The sequence below is a fragment of the Trachurus trachurus genome (genome assembly GCF_905171665.1).
Source record: "Trachurus trachurus genome assembly, chromosome: 16".
Classification (NCBI taxonomy): domain Eukaryota; kingdom Metazoa; phylum Chordata; class Actinopteri; order Carangiformes; family Carangidae; genus Trachurus; species Trachurus trachurus.
In genome coordinates, this window is record NC_139902.1 from 11,806,950 (window position 1) to 11,823,517 (window position 16,568).

Here is a 16,568-nt window from a genome sequence, read left to right on the forward strand (position 1 = left end):
GGCACTCCCCTCATAGTAATCCCCCAGTTTGAGTCAGTTTAAAAGAAGCACTGTATTAATTTCAGTAATTTATTCTGAGAGCCACAAGCACAGATAACAGATAAGAGTAAACTTCATACAAAATCTCCTCGATCAAACAATCTCATCTAGAGGCATTTATTTCATATAAATAAATACAAAGGAGAAAGCTGTTAGGCAGAAATTAGAACATCAAATCACATTCATTATTATTATGTACAAAACAGGGAGACTGTACACAAGTGGAACTGAAATGTTTAGTAGAAACATAGAAACAAACATAGAAACATTGAGAATGACAACACTTCTACAAAGCAGCATTGCTGCCCAACATCATTTTTCCCTCTGCATCCTCAGTTTCAATAAGTGCCATATTGTTATTTACAAACAACTCTTCTCAGCACAGCATGGGCGCTGACCTTATAGTCTACAATCACTATTTACACATTAAAACCTTCATACCATTCACATAGTAAAAGGAACAGAGTCATGTGTGAGTGACGGATGAGGATCATCGGGTTAATAGTTTTTACAAGAAACTGATCTGTCACGACAGCTTAGTTGATGCTACATTACTATATATGGGCTTTACTGTATGTCATAACCCAGTTAGTAAAAAGGGCTGCCACCCTGCCCTTTGGCAAACAGCTGTATTTTGATACATCAAAGTGGACGCTATAAACTCAAAGGTCAAGACTGTGATGAAAACAGGGCAGGGCGAGGAAACATTTGCATACTGTAAGCTGTATTATATGGGTGTATCAGCACACTTGATACATCTACAGTAAAGCTGAAAAACACACACTCACTCAGCACAACACATGCACAGACAATTAACCACAGTGTGTGTGTGTGTATGTGTGTTTATGCTGCCAAACTCCACAGAGTTTCCTTCAGGAGTGTTTGTGGTTGGTTGTGGTGGAAGCTGAGCTCTGACATCGCAAACATTCACAGGATTGGGTATGATGGTGGTGGTGGAGCTGCTGTTTGGTTTCAGTCTGAAAAGGTTTGGTGGTTCTGAGCCCTTCACTTGTTAACTGTGTCTTTCCTCTGCACAGCCGCTTCATGACTTGATCTCGATGACTTTGATGAAAGGAAGTGGTTTGTTAGACAAGTTGGACGGCTTGATTGGTTTGCTGCGGCGACAAGAGAGAGAAAGATAAGTTGTTTTGCAAACTGTCCCATGAGCATTAAGATATGAACACGTATCTGTATTTTAAAAGGTTTGCTGGTAAAGTCAAAGTTACCTGTAGACAATCTGTGGGTTACGCTCTGTTGACAGGTAGGAATTTGACCTCTGTCCACCCAGGAAGTAGTCCATCTGGTCACGCATCTCTCGGTTCTGCACACAGTGGAGTGAACGGGGTCAGTTTGCGTAACACCAGTGCAAAAGTGCTAAATTAATCTGGATGCTGAGCAGACAGTGTTTGTGTCTCCTTCCTCTGCCGATATCCGTCAAGTGTCGGATCTACTTCCTTCCTCCTGTCCACTTAACCCAACTGATCCCCAACCTCAGAAATCAACTGGAATGGAATAAAAATCAAGATAATAAGCGGTCCTCACCTCTGCCTCCAAGAAAGCCACTTTCTCCTCCAGCTCTTTGATCACGCGGTCTCGCTCCTGGATCACCATGCGAGAGTTCTGGAGCTGAAGACGAGCAAAACACACAGTCAAACAGTGAGCACAAATCCTGCACAAATATGGACACGGAGATCAAACGTTTGCTCTATAGAGTCTCACACATGTGCGTCTCACCTGTTCAATCATGTGTCTGACTTTCCTCTGTTGGCTTTTCAGCATGTCATCCAGATGGTGGATCTTTTCTTTGAGAAGAGCCAATTCCTTCTCCAGCTGCTCAGCCCTAAAGAAATCCACACAGAGATTTACCATACAGCACAGAAAGATGGTGGTGTGATTGCCAGTTTTTTATATAACCATAACTGTGTGTGTGTACAGTATTATGTGTGTGTGTGTTAGCTGACCTCTGGTCCCCTTTCTGGCCCTCCTCTCTGATCTTGCGCAGCTCGCGGAGCTCGTCCTCGCGGCTGCGAATCGCCTCCCGCAGGCCGGCGCTCTCCTGCTCCATCCCTCCCAGCAGCCGCTGCAGCTCATCGATGCGCTGGTCTTTCTTCTCGCTGGCTTCTTCCGTGGTCTTCAGCTTCTCCCCCCTCTCATGCAGATTCTCCCTCAGCTTGGCACCTTCAGCCTGTAGAAGTCAGAGAATTTACTTTGTTTAAAAAGGCTTTGACGCAGACCGAGACGCGGTGTTTTATTAATTGTACTGATGTGTATATCTGACCTGCAGCCTCTCTTTCTCCTCTTGGTGTTTCTTCTCAGCTTCCTGCAGCTGTGCGTAGAGGCGCTTGCTGACTTCTCTCAGCTTGGCTCTCTCTGCTTCATCATCTGCTTCCTGATAGAGAAGGAATTAAATGTTTAGCAAAATTACAGATAATTGGCTACAGATACATTTTTACGATGTTGTTGTTGTTGTTGATTTAAATTTATTATCCTTCTGCCATAGTGGGTTTGGCTGTCTTAACGAAAACGAAGGTGTGTCACTGTGCGTCACTGCAGCAGTTGGATTATGACTCGTGTTTTCCCTCGTATTTCTGCAACACTCTTGTCAGTAAGCCGTGGGTGCCATGAGTCACAGATAAATGCTATAAATGGCCTCAAGACTATCAATATAAACACAGTACTGTAAGGATTGGTGAGCGCGTACAAAACATTGTTGACAAGTAAATAGCAGTGGCTTCCAAAAGTGCGTGGCTCAAAGGCAGCAAAACTATTAAAGGATGAAACATCTGTGGAATGCTGAGAACAATGAGGAGGGAGCGAACACAATAACACATGCAGGCGGAGGAACAGTGTGTGCTGGAACAGCCCTCTCGCACATTTTCATACACCCCAGGGTGCTATAAGCATATCACGCACTCTCTGGCTGTCATACTGTAGTAACCCCCTCACTTTTACCCCTAGATCATATCACTGTTAAACTTTACACCTCCTTCAGCCTCTGGGAGGGGATTGAATTACAGGAATCAGACAAAACACACACATTGTCTAAAGGCCAACGTGATCATGATAACACAAGATTTGGGGTTTGTACATTGCAACCTATATGCAACCGTGTTTCACGTGCAACGCTGCTCACCTGTCCATCAGTTTTAGTTTCTCCCTTTGGGGCAGAGAAGCCGTTCTTTCTGAAGGGAACGCCAACTTTCCATCCATTTATGTGCGGCTGGAGAGAGAGAAAAGGAGGAAGTGAGCAACCAAAGAGTGAAACACGGAGATGAGAGAGGTGGAGGAAATGCCACAGAGGGCACGGGATGTAGGGTTAACAATGGTAAAAACCACCACCAAACAGCAACTCAAAATAGACGTACTGTACCTTGCTTTTGGCCGCCATCTGCTCCCTCAGCGTCTTCAGGCAGTACCTCACCTGAGGGAAACACAGACACAAGGGTTAGTTATGGAGATTTTATCATAGATTTATTTTCGGAAGTCAGGCTCTGCCAAATTGTCAACAGAAACCTATCAGCAGGCAGAATATAAGATGAAAAGAAAAACGGAGAGAAAGAATTTACATGATGCAAATTCTTATATAATCCAGGACTTGACAGACTGGCTTTGCTGTGTGTTTGTGACACAGCCAGAGTTGGACTCTGTCCAGAGACTGACCTCCTGTATCTGTGAGACTTCGTCCGACAGCATCTTCAGGCTCTGCTCGTGTTTCTGCTGCTCTTGTCTGCGAGCCTCTAGATACACCTGGACCAGGGGAGAGACATGCATGTTAAACACCAGCGCAACCAATAAAAAAGTAAACCTGGTCATTTATCATGTATTTATTTAAAGCCTCACACTCAGTCTGCCCCGCTCACCTTGATAACTTCGACCTGCTCCCCTGTAGATTTGACCGGTTCGGTCTGGACTGTTCTGTCGTAGGATGGCTGCACCAGCGCAAACGCTCGTCCGATTGGCTGGAGATTGGATAACGAGAGAGTTAATAATGTGATGTGGTATGTGTTGCGTGAGCATGGGTAGATGGGTGTGATACATTTCCAGTGAAGTTGCCACGCTTTCCACATTTTGGGCAGGAACATTGTTTGTGATCAATATTGCATCATGGCAAATGCCAGGAGGACATCCGTTTCACAAGAGTTATGAAATATCTGTTGGGAATGTCTGACACGACTGATGCAATTAAACTAATAACTTGCAAAATTGAATTCCTTCAGTATAAAACGTCTCTTTCAGTCGGGTGCTCAGCAAATTATTCCTGCGTGTGACTCACAGTGAGCATGGATAATCAGGGGGCCAAAACATTTTGGCCATAATCACTGAGGAGACTAACCCATAAACATCTGGTGCTCCTTGGGAGTGGTAAACAGACTGGGTTAAACCCATAACCAGAGAGGGAGAGAGAGAAGGAGGGACACACAGAAGAAGGTGGGGAGATGTTATGCAACTCGGCAGCTCTGGTGGTCTTTTTTTTTTTTTTTTTTTTTTACGTAACATTGGCACTGGTTTTGGTAGAACAATGGTTTTCTTGAGATGTTCTGAGTTTGTGGGAACCACGCTAATGAAAAGCTGATGGCAGCTATGGCATTTTTAACCAGCGCTGGCGTCTCTGTGGAGTCTGTGAGTAGGATTATGGGATGATTGACGCATGAATGTATAGTAAGGCTGGGCCAGTTTGTCATGACAAGTTTAATTGTCCTAACTTTGAGATCCGAGTATGGCTTGAATGACAGCACCTTCTCTTTGAAAGAAAACTGCGATGTTCTTTTGTTTTTTTTTGCAAATTGTTCTTTTTTTAAATACAACAGAATGTGTCAGTTAAATATCAAACACCACCAATTTAAATATAACAGCATGTTATCTTAAACCATACATTTTTCATACATTCAAAATACACATGAGAAGTCTTTGAACCTTATAACACCTCTCTCCTTTATCACCTATTGTTCTCATGTCCAGGTCTGTTCTTTGCTCTGGTGTTACAGTCCTGGTTGCAGCCTAAGTTATCAGGAGGTTCTTACCTTGTCCCTGTGCTGCTCGGTGCCCCGGTGCTGTGGTGCTGCCTGGTTCTGGTCATGCAGTGTGAGCCGCAGTCGCCTGCACCCGTCCTGAAAAAGGGCAACGAATAAAGGAGAAGATGAGGAGAATCCACAAAGAGACCGTTATGTGATGGAGAGACTGATTGGGGACTATTTTGAGGAGGAGAGAGGGGAAAAAAAGAGGAGGAGAGACTGAGTCATACTCGGGAGAGAGAGGGGGGGGGGCAGCAGCCAGTGAGTGAGAGAGAGGGGGTACGAGCGTCAGAGAGAAAGCAAAAGTTTTTCACAGCTGCACAGAGACAGATTGTTTGATTTAAACTGTGTGCTATGGACGTCACTGGGACTTAGGCGGAAACCCTCCAGACGCTCGCAGCCAATTGGAAGCGGAGGTTGGATTTCTGGGAAAGTGGGCAGAAAATGTAATGTCAAGAAAGACAGAACATTTCCATGGCAACAAAACCTCACAGTAGCAATAAACTATCTGGCGCGCTTACAGTATCATAGGGAGGGGTAAGTCTGAGACAGAACAATACACAGATGCAACACTCGGCGAAGAACGAAGAGCAGAAACGAAACGCACAAACCTTCAAACTTTTTCTTTTAGTCACTTTAACAGGAAAAGTCTTGAGCGGGATGTGACTGGGTGTGTGTCTCCCTGCGCAGGGAAACCCCTTTTAAGTGTGTGTGTGCAAGGACAGGCATGTGGATATGAGGGAGGAGGTCAAACGCATTATATAACTCATTCCAGCCGACACAAATTGTTCTGTTTATTTTCTCATGTATCCACTGAGTCCTCCTGGTATTTAGCTAATGTCATCTCTCAGACATGAAGCAGGCAAAGAAGAAATGGCTGCAATGTTCTCCTGTGGTTAAATACTGTGAATGATAAACAAATGCAAACACGCAAACGATTACAGGAGAGTGTGGATGGACAGACATGCACGCACACATTATCAGATGAATTGGTGATAAATTATATCGGTCTAATTTGTTAATCAGTTATCAGCCTGGTGGAGGATAAAGGAGGAATGTGAGGAATTTGACTTAGAGGGCACAAAATGTGTTTGTGGAGTGAAAGTGTATCATCATCATATGCTTGTCCCTATTAAGCGTTTTGTACGGTTGTTTTCTTTTGGTAAATAACCTGCATCACAAAAGCCCCTGATACTTTATGTTGAAATGCATCTTATGTTTAGTCTGTCACAGTTTAGATTCAGGCCTGTCTAGTAGCTGTTTAGGGATTTGAGTTTTAAATTCTGCTTTATAAAACTTTCTGCTCAAAGGTATGTGAAAAATGAAAGCTCTTCAAAGATGTGAAATGATGCAAAGCTCCAGAACAGCTAGAAATGGACAGTGTGGTTAGACCGTTCTAAGTGAAAATGTTGTGTCGGTAGCAGTTTAAAGTGAATACAGGACTTTTGCTTTGAGAAAAAAAAAGAAAAGAAAGCTGGTATCTGACTGCCCCGGCTTTGATGTTTGCCAGCAGGGGAAATAATTGGGGGTTGCATAACAGCACGATAAAGAGGTTATAAACTAGAAACTATGTGCACTATAGAAGACAGAAGGCCCTATATGATCGACTGGTTATCTACTCAGGAAGTACAGTAATGGAGGAGAGAGGGAACAAACAGAACTGAAACACACAGGAGAGATAAAAAAGAAAGTGACCACTGACCGAGCAGTAAGAACAATGTTACAGTAAATACACAGGAAATGGCTGAATATTAGTGGGTGGGTGGTGGGGTCCAACTACGGCAAAGAGGTCAGAAAAATGAAAGCAAAAGATTTTTAAAAATCCCCTCTTGTTCAGCATGCGTTCCTCTCAGATTACAGACACCTGAAAGCTCTAATAGGGCACAGAGATTAGGGGAAGAAAAGAGAGGAATGGGGAAAGAAAAGGGGAACAGTGGGAGGTTTGTTAGCTCAGGAATCCATCATTATACAACTTCTCTTTGCCTTCATAATCAAACAAAGACTCTGCTAATCCTTGCTCAGCCATCAACCATTTACACGCTGGTCCCCCCTGTCTGTTTTCTCTTTTAGATTCACACACACACACAAAATGTGCCTGTACCACCTTAAAAGCCAACCTGTAATACTAGACTTGCTGGGAACAAGCACAAAAGGACCAGTTGGATGTGCTCATGGACGGTGACGCATGCATGCGCAGCCAAAACACGCACACACGCATACACAGACATGTACACACGGTTACTCAAAACACACACTACCTTTACAACCAGGCAGAAACCTGAAACTAAGCACACACACACACTGTGTTCACTCCGGTAGGTGCATCGACAATGGCCACAAAAGATCGGCCCCGGCTGAGAGGCTTAAAGGGTATGAGGACGCTTTTGTTTTGGGCTCTGGCATCAGGAGGTCTGTAAATCATCTGTGTTAAATTAGCTGAGGGTTGGGAATCCGACGGATAAACAACCATAGATGCTGAATTTGGGACAAGAACAAAAAAAAAAGTCAACCTGATTTCTCAGATCTCAGGTAGAAGCACGGCCATAAATAGTAAAACATCCTCCTCTGCTTTCAAGTGCAGAGCCTGCATACCACGAAACATTCCTCAGGAGAGAGTGTGTGTGTGTGTGTGTGTGTGTGTGTGTGTGTGTGTGTGTGTGTGTGTGTGTGTGTGTGTGTGTGTGCCCCTCTCCATCCATTAAATCACTCCGGCCCTCCTCTCCTCTCCTCTCCTCCCCTGCACTGCTTTGCTTTCCCATACCTGCTACACAGATTTCTTTCTGCCGTGGGCCGACGACGCAGACGCTATAGGGCTGAGGGTTTTGTTTCAATTGTTTCGATAATAGCACCCTATCAATTGTCTATGTCTTCCTGTGAAAGGAATAAGGAAGAGTAACATGTTTTTCTAGAAATCCTGCCTTTTCAGTATGCCATGACCTTCTGTGCGTCCATCCGTGTTTCAAGTTGTCTAAGACAGAAGCAGCTCAACAGGAAGTTATGTCCAGATAAAATTCCAGAGTCGTCTATATGAGGAAGTATTATTTTAATAGCCTAAAGAAACATGAGTGTTACTGCTACATTCAATGCCAGACACCAACTGTATGGACACATTTTGGCCACTGAGGTTCAGTACCCAATGTTTGCAGGTTTTAGAAAGCAACAGTAATGAGTGGATCAATCAGTCAAAAGGAAGTTGGCAACTATTTTAAACCAATGTTTTTATGTCTCAAGCAGCAATGCAAAACTTTTGTAGGTGTCAGTTTCTCAAATGTGAGGATTTGCTGTTTTCTTTGCCATATACAACCATAAACTGGGTTAAATGACACTTTTTGCACAGTTGTTTGGACAAAACAAGCAATAAAAACATCATTCTTGGCTCAGGGGAGTTGATTGATAAACTAATTAGCAGATTAACTAATAATAAAGATAATCGTCTCCATTGATGCTCTCCTTTGAGATGAAATCCTTTAGCATGTACGGATTATTACGGTCTGACTGACTTGAGTCACTCACTCAACAGTTTGGTGGAGCTGAGTTTGTGTAAGTTTTAAGGAGACGAGGCTTAGCTGAGGTGTGAAGTGAAGTGTTGCGTGTATTAGCCTACTGCATCATGTGAGAACATGAATAGGTGAATCATGGAGAGCTGCCTCCAGCTGCACTGTACTTTTAATTCTTATACGATAGTTTTACAGACAGTTTTTTTAGAGTCTGAACCAGGTGCTGCTCCAGTCTGCTCCTGTCGTTGCTCCACATAGATAAATATGTAGGCTATGTCATGTCTGGCTGACTCCCAGCCGGTGATGTCACCCACGCCTGACTGAGATGGTGACTGAGGATGAGGACAGACAGAGGGAATGTGCTGAGTCCCTTAGTGCTGGGAAACTATAAACGTCTAGAGGGAAGACTATGGCATTATTTAAAAAGTGGCTGACTGGGGGGAAAAAATCTCCTGGAACTGTGACACCAGTTTCAAAAATATTTCTGGCTACACAATAACTGCAGCGATAATGGAGCGTTTAGTTCCAGAGCAGTGATGGGTCATAACCAGTAAATGCACTTATCACACTCAACACAACAAAATAACAAATGAAGTTCTCTCTGCTCCATCAGACTCTGTTCTCCACATGTATCCTTACAGACCTGATAGACGGTAAGGGGCGTTGTTTTTAATAACCTCTCAGACCTGCAGAGTCATATAGATGTCTGCTTTATTTAGACAGCCTGAATAACCTTATCAGATATGTAAATAGCATAGGTGGGTTACTATTTGACTGCAGGACTTTGATAAAGATGAATTTGTGCTCTGTTTGAGGCTGATGCAAATGCTCCATCAGTCGCAAGTTAAAATGTACTGAACAAATATGGAGTTGCATACATTGCTGAGCTACACGCTATTAATCAGTCTATTAGAGCTCTGCCCTTTGTACCTCTGACCTTTCTGATACAGTAGTTATACAACATACGGTGATATTTAAGTCCAGACCACTGGCACAACTAATCTGCTCAGATTTTGTTTGACATAATAATGACAGACGTGTAGAAACCTTCATTAAACAACATTAACTGATATGAGCTCAGTGGATTGGTTTCCCGTTGGCAGGTATTCAGCTCAGCAGGAGACTGCTGATAAGGGGAAAGTGTCGTGTTCTGCAACCTCATAAACCACGGAGCAGGTTAACAGTTTGCTTTTGCAGGTCAATGATTAAGCCATGACGGCCTCAGATGAAGACCCTACTGTACGCAACATGACATGGGCTGCTGATCTCTCATGTCTAGTGCCCAGCAACAGTGCACACTCTCTAAACCAAGCAGAGGGAGTGCTGTTTAATCCCACTCAACCAAACTTTACATGCACAGGTGGTGGACATACTGCACAGGCAAAGCTGCCACCGTGGCCTGTAACTGTCTGTCACAACTGCAACTGTAAGCCTGTAAATGATGTGGGCAGAAGGCGCCTGTGACAGGCACAGATGTTATTAGGACTAATTCTGAGCTGTTGTCTTTATGTGTGTGTGTGTGTGTTGGGACTTTGGGTGGTGGGGGTGTTAATACTTTAATTATAGGGCCAGAGACTTAACAGTAAACACAACACTTATAGAGCAAATGAAGAAACTCAGCTTTAAGATGAGTGACAGAATCACAACATCATACAGAGCCTTTGAATCCAATAGCCAACTGGGAACTTGTGGAAATTAAAAACACACTGAAAGTAAAGATGGGTTTGTACTGTAAACTGTAAAATGACCAACAGGTCCAGAGAGGGTAAAACTGATTTATATCTTCACAACTTCTGGCTAATTAAATTATTCATAAAGTCTGTTGTTCATCTCAGAAAACCAGCTGCAAATCACTAAAACAAACAAAAGTGAGAAAGATCTGACAAATGATGATGAATGTGAATAATATCGAGTAACTTACCGCATGGTCTTGATGTCTGATGTCTTCAAATGTGCACAGACTTCTCGTCACTCCGTTCATCTTGTGATATCAGTATAGGCTAATCGCACACAGAGAAATAAATAAATAAATATTAAATAATAAAAGCCGAACACGTCACGTTTCCTCCGCTGAAACTTCCCGGTGGCGTCTGTCCGATGCTCTCCGTCCACAGTAGCTGCTGCTGTTATCAGTCTCCAGAGTCGGCGGACCGGTGTATGTAGTGTATTACTGAGTGTCTGTGCGGGCCCCTCCCCTCTCAGTGCACTGGGATCACTCCTCTCGTCACGTCACTTATGGGAGTGGACGACACACACACAAAAAGACAGCGACCCCGCCCACAGCGACCGAAACAGCCAAATAGGGAACTGGGGGAAACAGGGAATAGCTGAGAGGGGAGGGTCCGGAGCTGCTGGAGGTGTACCTGCCCCCCACAGCAGGGACAATGACCCCCAGAAAAAACACTATGGGATGTGAAACAAGTGAATCTGGATTGTGGAGGGTTAACTGCAGCTAAATGTTGGCCAGTGAGTCCACTGCTCAGTTTACTTATAAATTATGAATAGAGGAGGTTAAACCTCTGACTGGGCCTGTTAAGAAGTGTCTTCTAGGATTACAAGGCAATAGAAACCAAGGTGGCCTATTGAATTCAGTGATTTAAAGCTTTCTAAGGATGTTGTCATAGTGATCAGTTATATTCATTGTGGTTTTATCATGATAGGTGAAATAGATATTTAAAAAAAAGTTTATTGTGTAGGCCTATTTACTGATTTTGCATCCAAATGACAAATCATACATTAGGCTACAATGTTGTTTTGAATACATTTTCTGAAGTCACATGTTGATCTTTTTCCATAAATTATCCAAATTATTTTGAAAACACAGCTACTCTTTGTCTTTGTCAGACTTGCATTATTGTGTTGTGGTTTATGCAGCTCAGACATTTCAGTTCAGTCTGTTCCAACAGATAAGTTACCACAGAAGGACAAAGTGGCCTTACTTTGATAAAACAGAAAAACGCGGACTTGCTCACTGAGTCAAGTCTATTTTAGTTATATAATAGAAAAATCTATTTTTTTTAATCTAATTAAAGTGAAGGAAGATGTATGAGGTCACAGAGATCACAGGGTTCACAGACACAAAAAGGAGCAAACATGCACAAGTGGAAGAGTGAGCGTTCCTCTGCTGGCATCGGGCTGATACCAGCAGCAGCTGATCCAGGCCGGCACAGACCTCTAACTGGATAAAGCTTTAATGGCATTAATGGCTGATCTGGAGCAAACAACAGCTCACAGTCGCGCACAGGGGATGATGCTAAGTGAATCTGAAAAATACAAATGCACACAGAAACAAACATGGGCACAGGGAGAGCGACTGTTGCCATCTTCTGTCCATCAGACCTGAATGAAAGTCATGTGCAGTGGTTTTAATGTAATCATTTCCTCACCCTTGATGTTCTCACCTTATATCAGTGGGTGTTTTTTCTTTGATGAGTGACTTAACGTCAGGAATGAAGCTCTCCCACAAACATAGAACACTAATAAACACACCTAAATCTCGTCACAGTGTTTCATCATGTGTCCCACATACTAATCTATAATGAAACATAATTGTGGGTTGACATGACACCATACACACTCAGACACACTGATCCAGAGATCAGACTGTTTTGAGAGGCCTCCGTGTTTACAAGCGTTCCACGGTTGAGACTGTGGAGTGAGTCACGGTCCTGCGGCTCGCAATCACTCACACTGTGCCACTTTGAGCTGTGATATCTTGTCAGACCGAGCCATCTCCAGCCCTCTGTCCAAGTGTGTCAGGGCCAAAGTAATCCACAAGGTGTACGTCACTGGTTCTTAGATCCACAAGAATCTGAAACGTCTGACTTAACATTACAACAAGTCAGCAATAGATTGTAGGATACCACAAGAAGAGAACCCATTAGGAGGAAATAACTTAACATTTTAAACATTAATTTGTTAGAAGATCATTGCTGTGTTGGCAGCTCAGTCAGGAGAGACTCATTTGTGTAAATGAAGAACTAACCCTAACCGTTACCCTAACTTTTATAATGTGTGACACGAGAGAAAAAGTGAGAGATGTGAGAGATCCTGATGTTTAGACCCCATCATAATGTGATGTGATGATGAGGAGCTCAGCCTGGCTGGATGTAAAGACTGGAGGTGGAAGGAGTTGAGGAGGAGGTCGCAGCAACTTATGAAGACTGTGAAAGGGGTAAAGAAGGGTCCCAGCTGAGTGGTAAAGGTAAAGACTGTGGAGAGAAAGGGAGAGAAGGAGACAAGCCAAAGTGGAATAAAGATAGTCTTCCTGATAAGAAAAGAAAATACAGACCCGCTTATTGAGTCACGTCTATTTTATTCATACCGTATAATAGAAAGAAGAACAATCATTGAATGAAAATGAAGTTGTACATTGTGGGAAATGTAAAGTAAAAGTAAAACTTTATTGTGTTGTGTACATTAATATTTAAAAGCCAGAAAAAAAAATTATTGAATTGTTGGTGATCCAGTCAGATGACGTGCACAAAAGCAAGTAAAACTGACACATACAGTAAACAGTAAGAGGCAGAGAGAGGTCACATATCGTGTGGGAACTACTGTAATAGTCAAAGGGTTAAGAGTGCACCAGTGTGACACAGAGCCTGTGAGCTGTCATACAATGAGGACACTTTCTGGAAAAACAAAGATGACACTTAGCCACATCTGGACTAAATTTAGCAAAGTGAACGGTAGTTATTCCAGCATATCTCACTCCTTTATTATCATCAGCCCTACCTAAGACTGAGGCCACGTCTCTGGATTTCTTTTTGATGATGCAGCAGGTTGGAGGGAGTTTCATATTCTGTGGCGGACATGATTCAATATTTAAGGACCATGATTACTTTAAAAGGGAAGAATAATGTGATTTTTAAAAAAAAAAATCAAAAGTGTTATTTTATAAATTATATTTAGCTGCATGAGTTAAGGAGCAGTTGTTGATGGGCGTGTAAGAATTGCTTCATTTAAATAAAATGTGCATAAAGTGTAAACAAACATCTAACTATTACAAATGAAAAAAAAAATCCAAACAATTTGAGGAATTTCTAAATGGCATCATGACATTAGTTTTAATTATGTGCTGTTTAACAAAAGGACAATTATTTATAACACTGAGATATTAAAACGGGGCAGTCCGCTCTTTATCTCTCTCTTTGTTGAATCTCAATGAATGCAGAAGTAAATTACAGCAGATTTGTCATCATACCACAACTATTGCCCTCTGGCCTATAAAGACTTGTATTCCCACATGTGAAACTCCTGGAGGCAAAAGGAAATATTTTCACACCTGTGGCGTAGCTGCATATGTAATCACAACTTTATGTAATAGCAAACACACCATCATTTCAAAACACAACACAACACACCCAGCAATTGGCAAATCATCTTTCAGGTTTCAAGTCATGTCTGGAAAACTGGAGTGACATGGAAACCCAATCCCACCCATGGAAAATATGTTGCCTCGAAATTCACAGTCCAGCAAAACAGGTACTGTACGCACCATGTCGGCACTCTACAGGTTTGGCCACACACTGGAGGGGGGGTGGAGTATTATGGACACTACATCTGGTTCTACGGCAAACATTAAAGTTGTGACTTTGTGCCAACGAAATATCTTCCCAGATAGGAGATTTTAAAGTTCAATAAGCAGGAGAGGCAAAAAATTTTGTTTTTCTTCAGGTCTTTTGTAGATCAATCACACAATAGCACTGCATGAGGTAAAGCAAGTACGTCAAAGACAGCAAGAGGCCCGTTCACTTCTGAGGCACAGACGCAAAAATAGTCAAACACATTGTTGCTATGACTGCCAACGTGTCAAATAGGATGTAAACACATAAAACACCAAAAGAGTTGGTGAAGTGTCGTGACGGGGGGTCCAGATATTCATCCATCTTCTAGATGTAGGAACAACAAATGCCCAAAGTCATAAAGATGTATTGGTACGACTGATAGAGCCGTGGATTTATTCCCATCAGTGTAAAGAGATTTTGTTGAGATTAAGAGATGAGTAGGCTCAGCAGTTGTCACTGTTATAAACAGGATTATCTTCCAGCACCAGATTGTGTTTTATAAGCATCTCGCAGTTCTGTAGAAGTTCCCTTGAACCTGTTTTTTGTTTCCTCGCACATCTGAGTGGACATTCTTGACATACCTCGCCCTGTGGTGCTCCTGGCAGCAGCACACCGTCCATCACGGCTCTAGGCCTCTGCTGCCTGCTGCTGCATCGCACGCCATAATCCTGATCACACAGTTACAGCTTCGACAAACAGGTGTGGCTTTGTGTCGTCCTGCGTCTCTTACAACGCTAAAAATATATCTGACTTCACTGTTGTGTGTAGAAAGTAAGTGGAGGGTTGAACTGTTCATCCAGGTGTGTGAACATCTTGTTATTGTATTGTCAAACAGGTGTGCCGCCTTTATAAACCCCACTCATTTCTGCCCTGTGCAGTTACAATCCAGCTTTAATAAAATAGTAGTAATAGTAGTTTCCATATAAGGAATGTGGCTCAAACATCTACAATAAGAATAAAAAGGGTTAGAAAACAAGAAAGAATAGATGGACATGACATGAATGATGATCAAAATATTTTAACAAACCAAAAGTTTTAAACTGAAACCAGTGAGGATAATAATATGTAAGAGAATTAATTAAAAGGCTAATCAAATCAATAGGTTCTCAGTTCACGTTACATAATGTTTTCAGAACCTGTATGTATTTCTGTTTCTGTTATTGAGTTGAATGTTGTGTTGTACTTTCAGTCACTTGTTGCTGTCATTAGCGAACAAAAACTTCATTTTCCATTTGTTTCACCTCCTGTTTGCGCATCAGGTTGTACAGGTTCACTTGTGCGTTGTAGAAATTCAGCCTAAAGCCAACAACATTTGGTATTATGCGAACACAATAACGGTGTCATTGTGGCTATAAACAGGAATGCTGTCCTCTTGTATCAGCACATCAGGCGAGGTGATTCCAGCTCTGCGTGATGCTTATCATGTCAAAAACAATCCTGCAACAAGAGATAAGAGGGCAAAACAGCAACAGTGGTGCTCAGACATGACGGCTGCATGATGGCACGTTAACGTGTGTGCTGCTTCCGCTGATGCAAACATCAGCAGTTTGATTCCCTGCAGGGCCTGGCCAGGATGGACGGCCTTGCTTTGTCCATACAGCACCTACACACTGAGCTCAGTGTGCTATTTGAGGTTAAAGACACATGTAGGTGAACAAGTACAAACTCATTTTCTCACATGTGGTTAATTTTGACATGGGAGAAAATATAGTTTTAGTGATTTTAGTTTCCCGAGAGGACGTGATACTGATGAACCCAAGATGGAAGAAGCTCTTATTGAGGTTATTGGTGGTCTTCTATGAAAAGTCCAGTTGTAATCAGACTGGCATTGTGGATTAAGGTTGGGTGCCTTGTGATCAGTTCTCACACTAGAGTGATAACAACCATCGTGTGTCTAACCATCTCCTGGAGCTGACACTGTCAAACTCGTCCAGGTCCACACCTGTGTAAACCTCACACTTACATAACAGACGTTACATCTAATTCCAGAGGAGTACAGCCCTGCAGCCAAAACAATGACCTGACCCAACCATGCGCACCGTTGTGCTCTTTGATTCTTCTTCCAGCAGCACAACAGTCACATGTGTCACTCAAACACATGGGAGTGTTGCTACATACCACATTGAAGCATCTGAATCGGACACTGTAAAATCAGAAGCAGGCTGCAAGAAGTTCTTTTTTTTCACATTATGTTATTCCATCATTGTTCACATATACTGTATATCTCCACGGCTACAGATAAACCATACACTGTTTAATGATCTCTGCTGTATCACAGTTACCGCGGTACATTTTTATAGCCAAAACCAAAAGGTCCAACTTACTTAAAGGATCAGAGAGTACTTGTCTATTTGATTGATTTGATAATAAGTCAACAGAGAATTCTTCAGATTCATTTTACTGTAGAACTGGGGTGTGTATTATTGAACAAAGAGTTTGATGTGGGTAATAAA

At 42.5% G+C, this 16,568-nt stretch overlaps 1 protein-coding gene across 1 annotated transcript; it reads right to left on the reverse strand.

Moving 5' to 3' along the window:
* Positions 1 to 66: 66 nt before the first annotated feature.
* On the reverse strand, positions 67 to 10,713 carry tuft1a (tuftelin 1a). Its single transcript, XM_083990491.1, has 12 exons — positions 10,470 to 10,713; positions 5,061 to 5,147; positions 3,900 to 3,998; positions 3,700 to 3,786; positions 3,410 to 3,460; positions 3,173 to 3,259; positions 2,318 to 2,428; positions 2,001 to 2,224; positions 1,774 to 1,879; positions 1,582 to 1,665; positions 1,266 to 1,360; positions 67 to 1,154 (listed from the first exon to the last, which is right to left on the reverse strand). The coding sequence occupies exons 1-12, from the start codon at positions 10,527 to 10,529 to the stop codon at positions 1,082 to 1,084; spliced, it is 1,164 nt and encodes a 387-aa protein (XP_083846617.1). The 5' UTR covers positions 10,530 to 10,713; the 3' UTR covers positions 67 to 1,081.
* Between the last annotated feature and the right edge of the window lie 5,855 nt (positions 10,714 to 16,568).

Excerpts from the sequence above, each read along its gene's own strand:
- tuft1a (XM_083990491.1), bottom strand. The coding sequence starts at position 10,529 with ATGAACGGAGTGACGAGAAGTCTGTGCACATTTGAAGACATCAGACAT. Across the intron at positions 3,260-3,409 it reads AGATGGCGGCCAAAAGCAAG|CCGCACATAAATGGATGGAA; the intron begins GTACAGTACGTC and ends CTCTCTCTCCAG. Across the intron at positions 1,666-1,773 it reads TCAGACACATGATTGAACAG|CTCCAGAACTCTCGCATGGT; the intron begins GTGAGACGCACA and ends GCTCGTCTTCAG.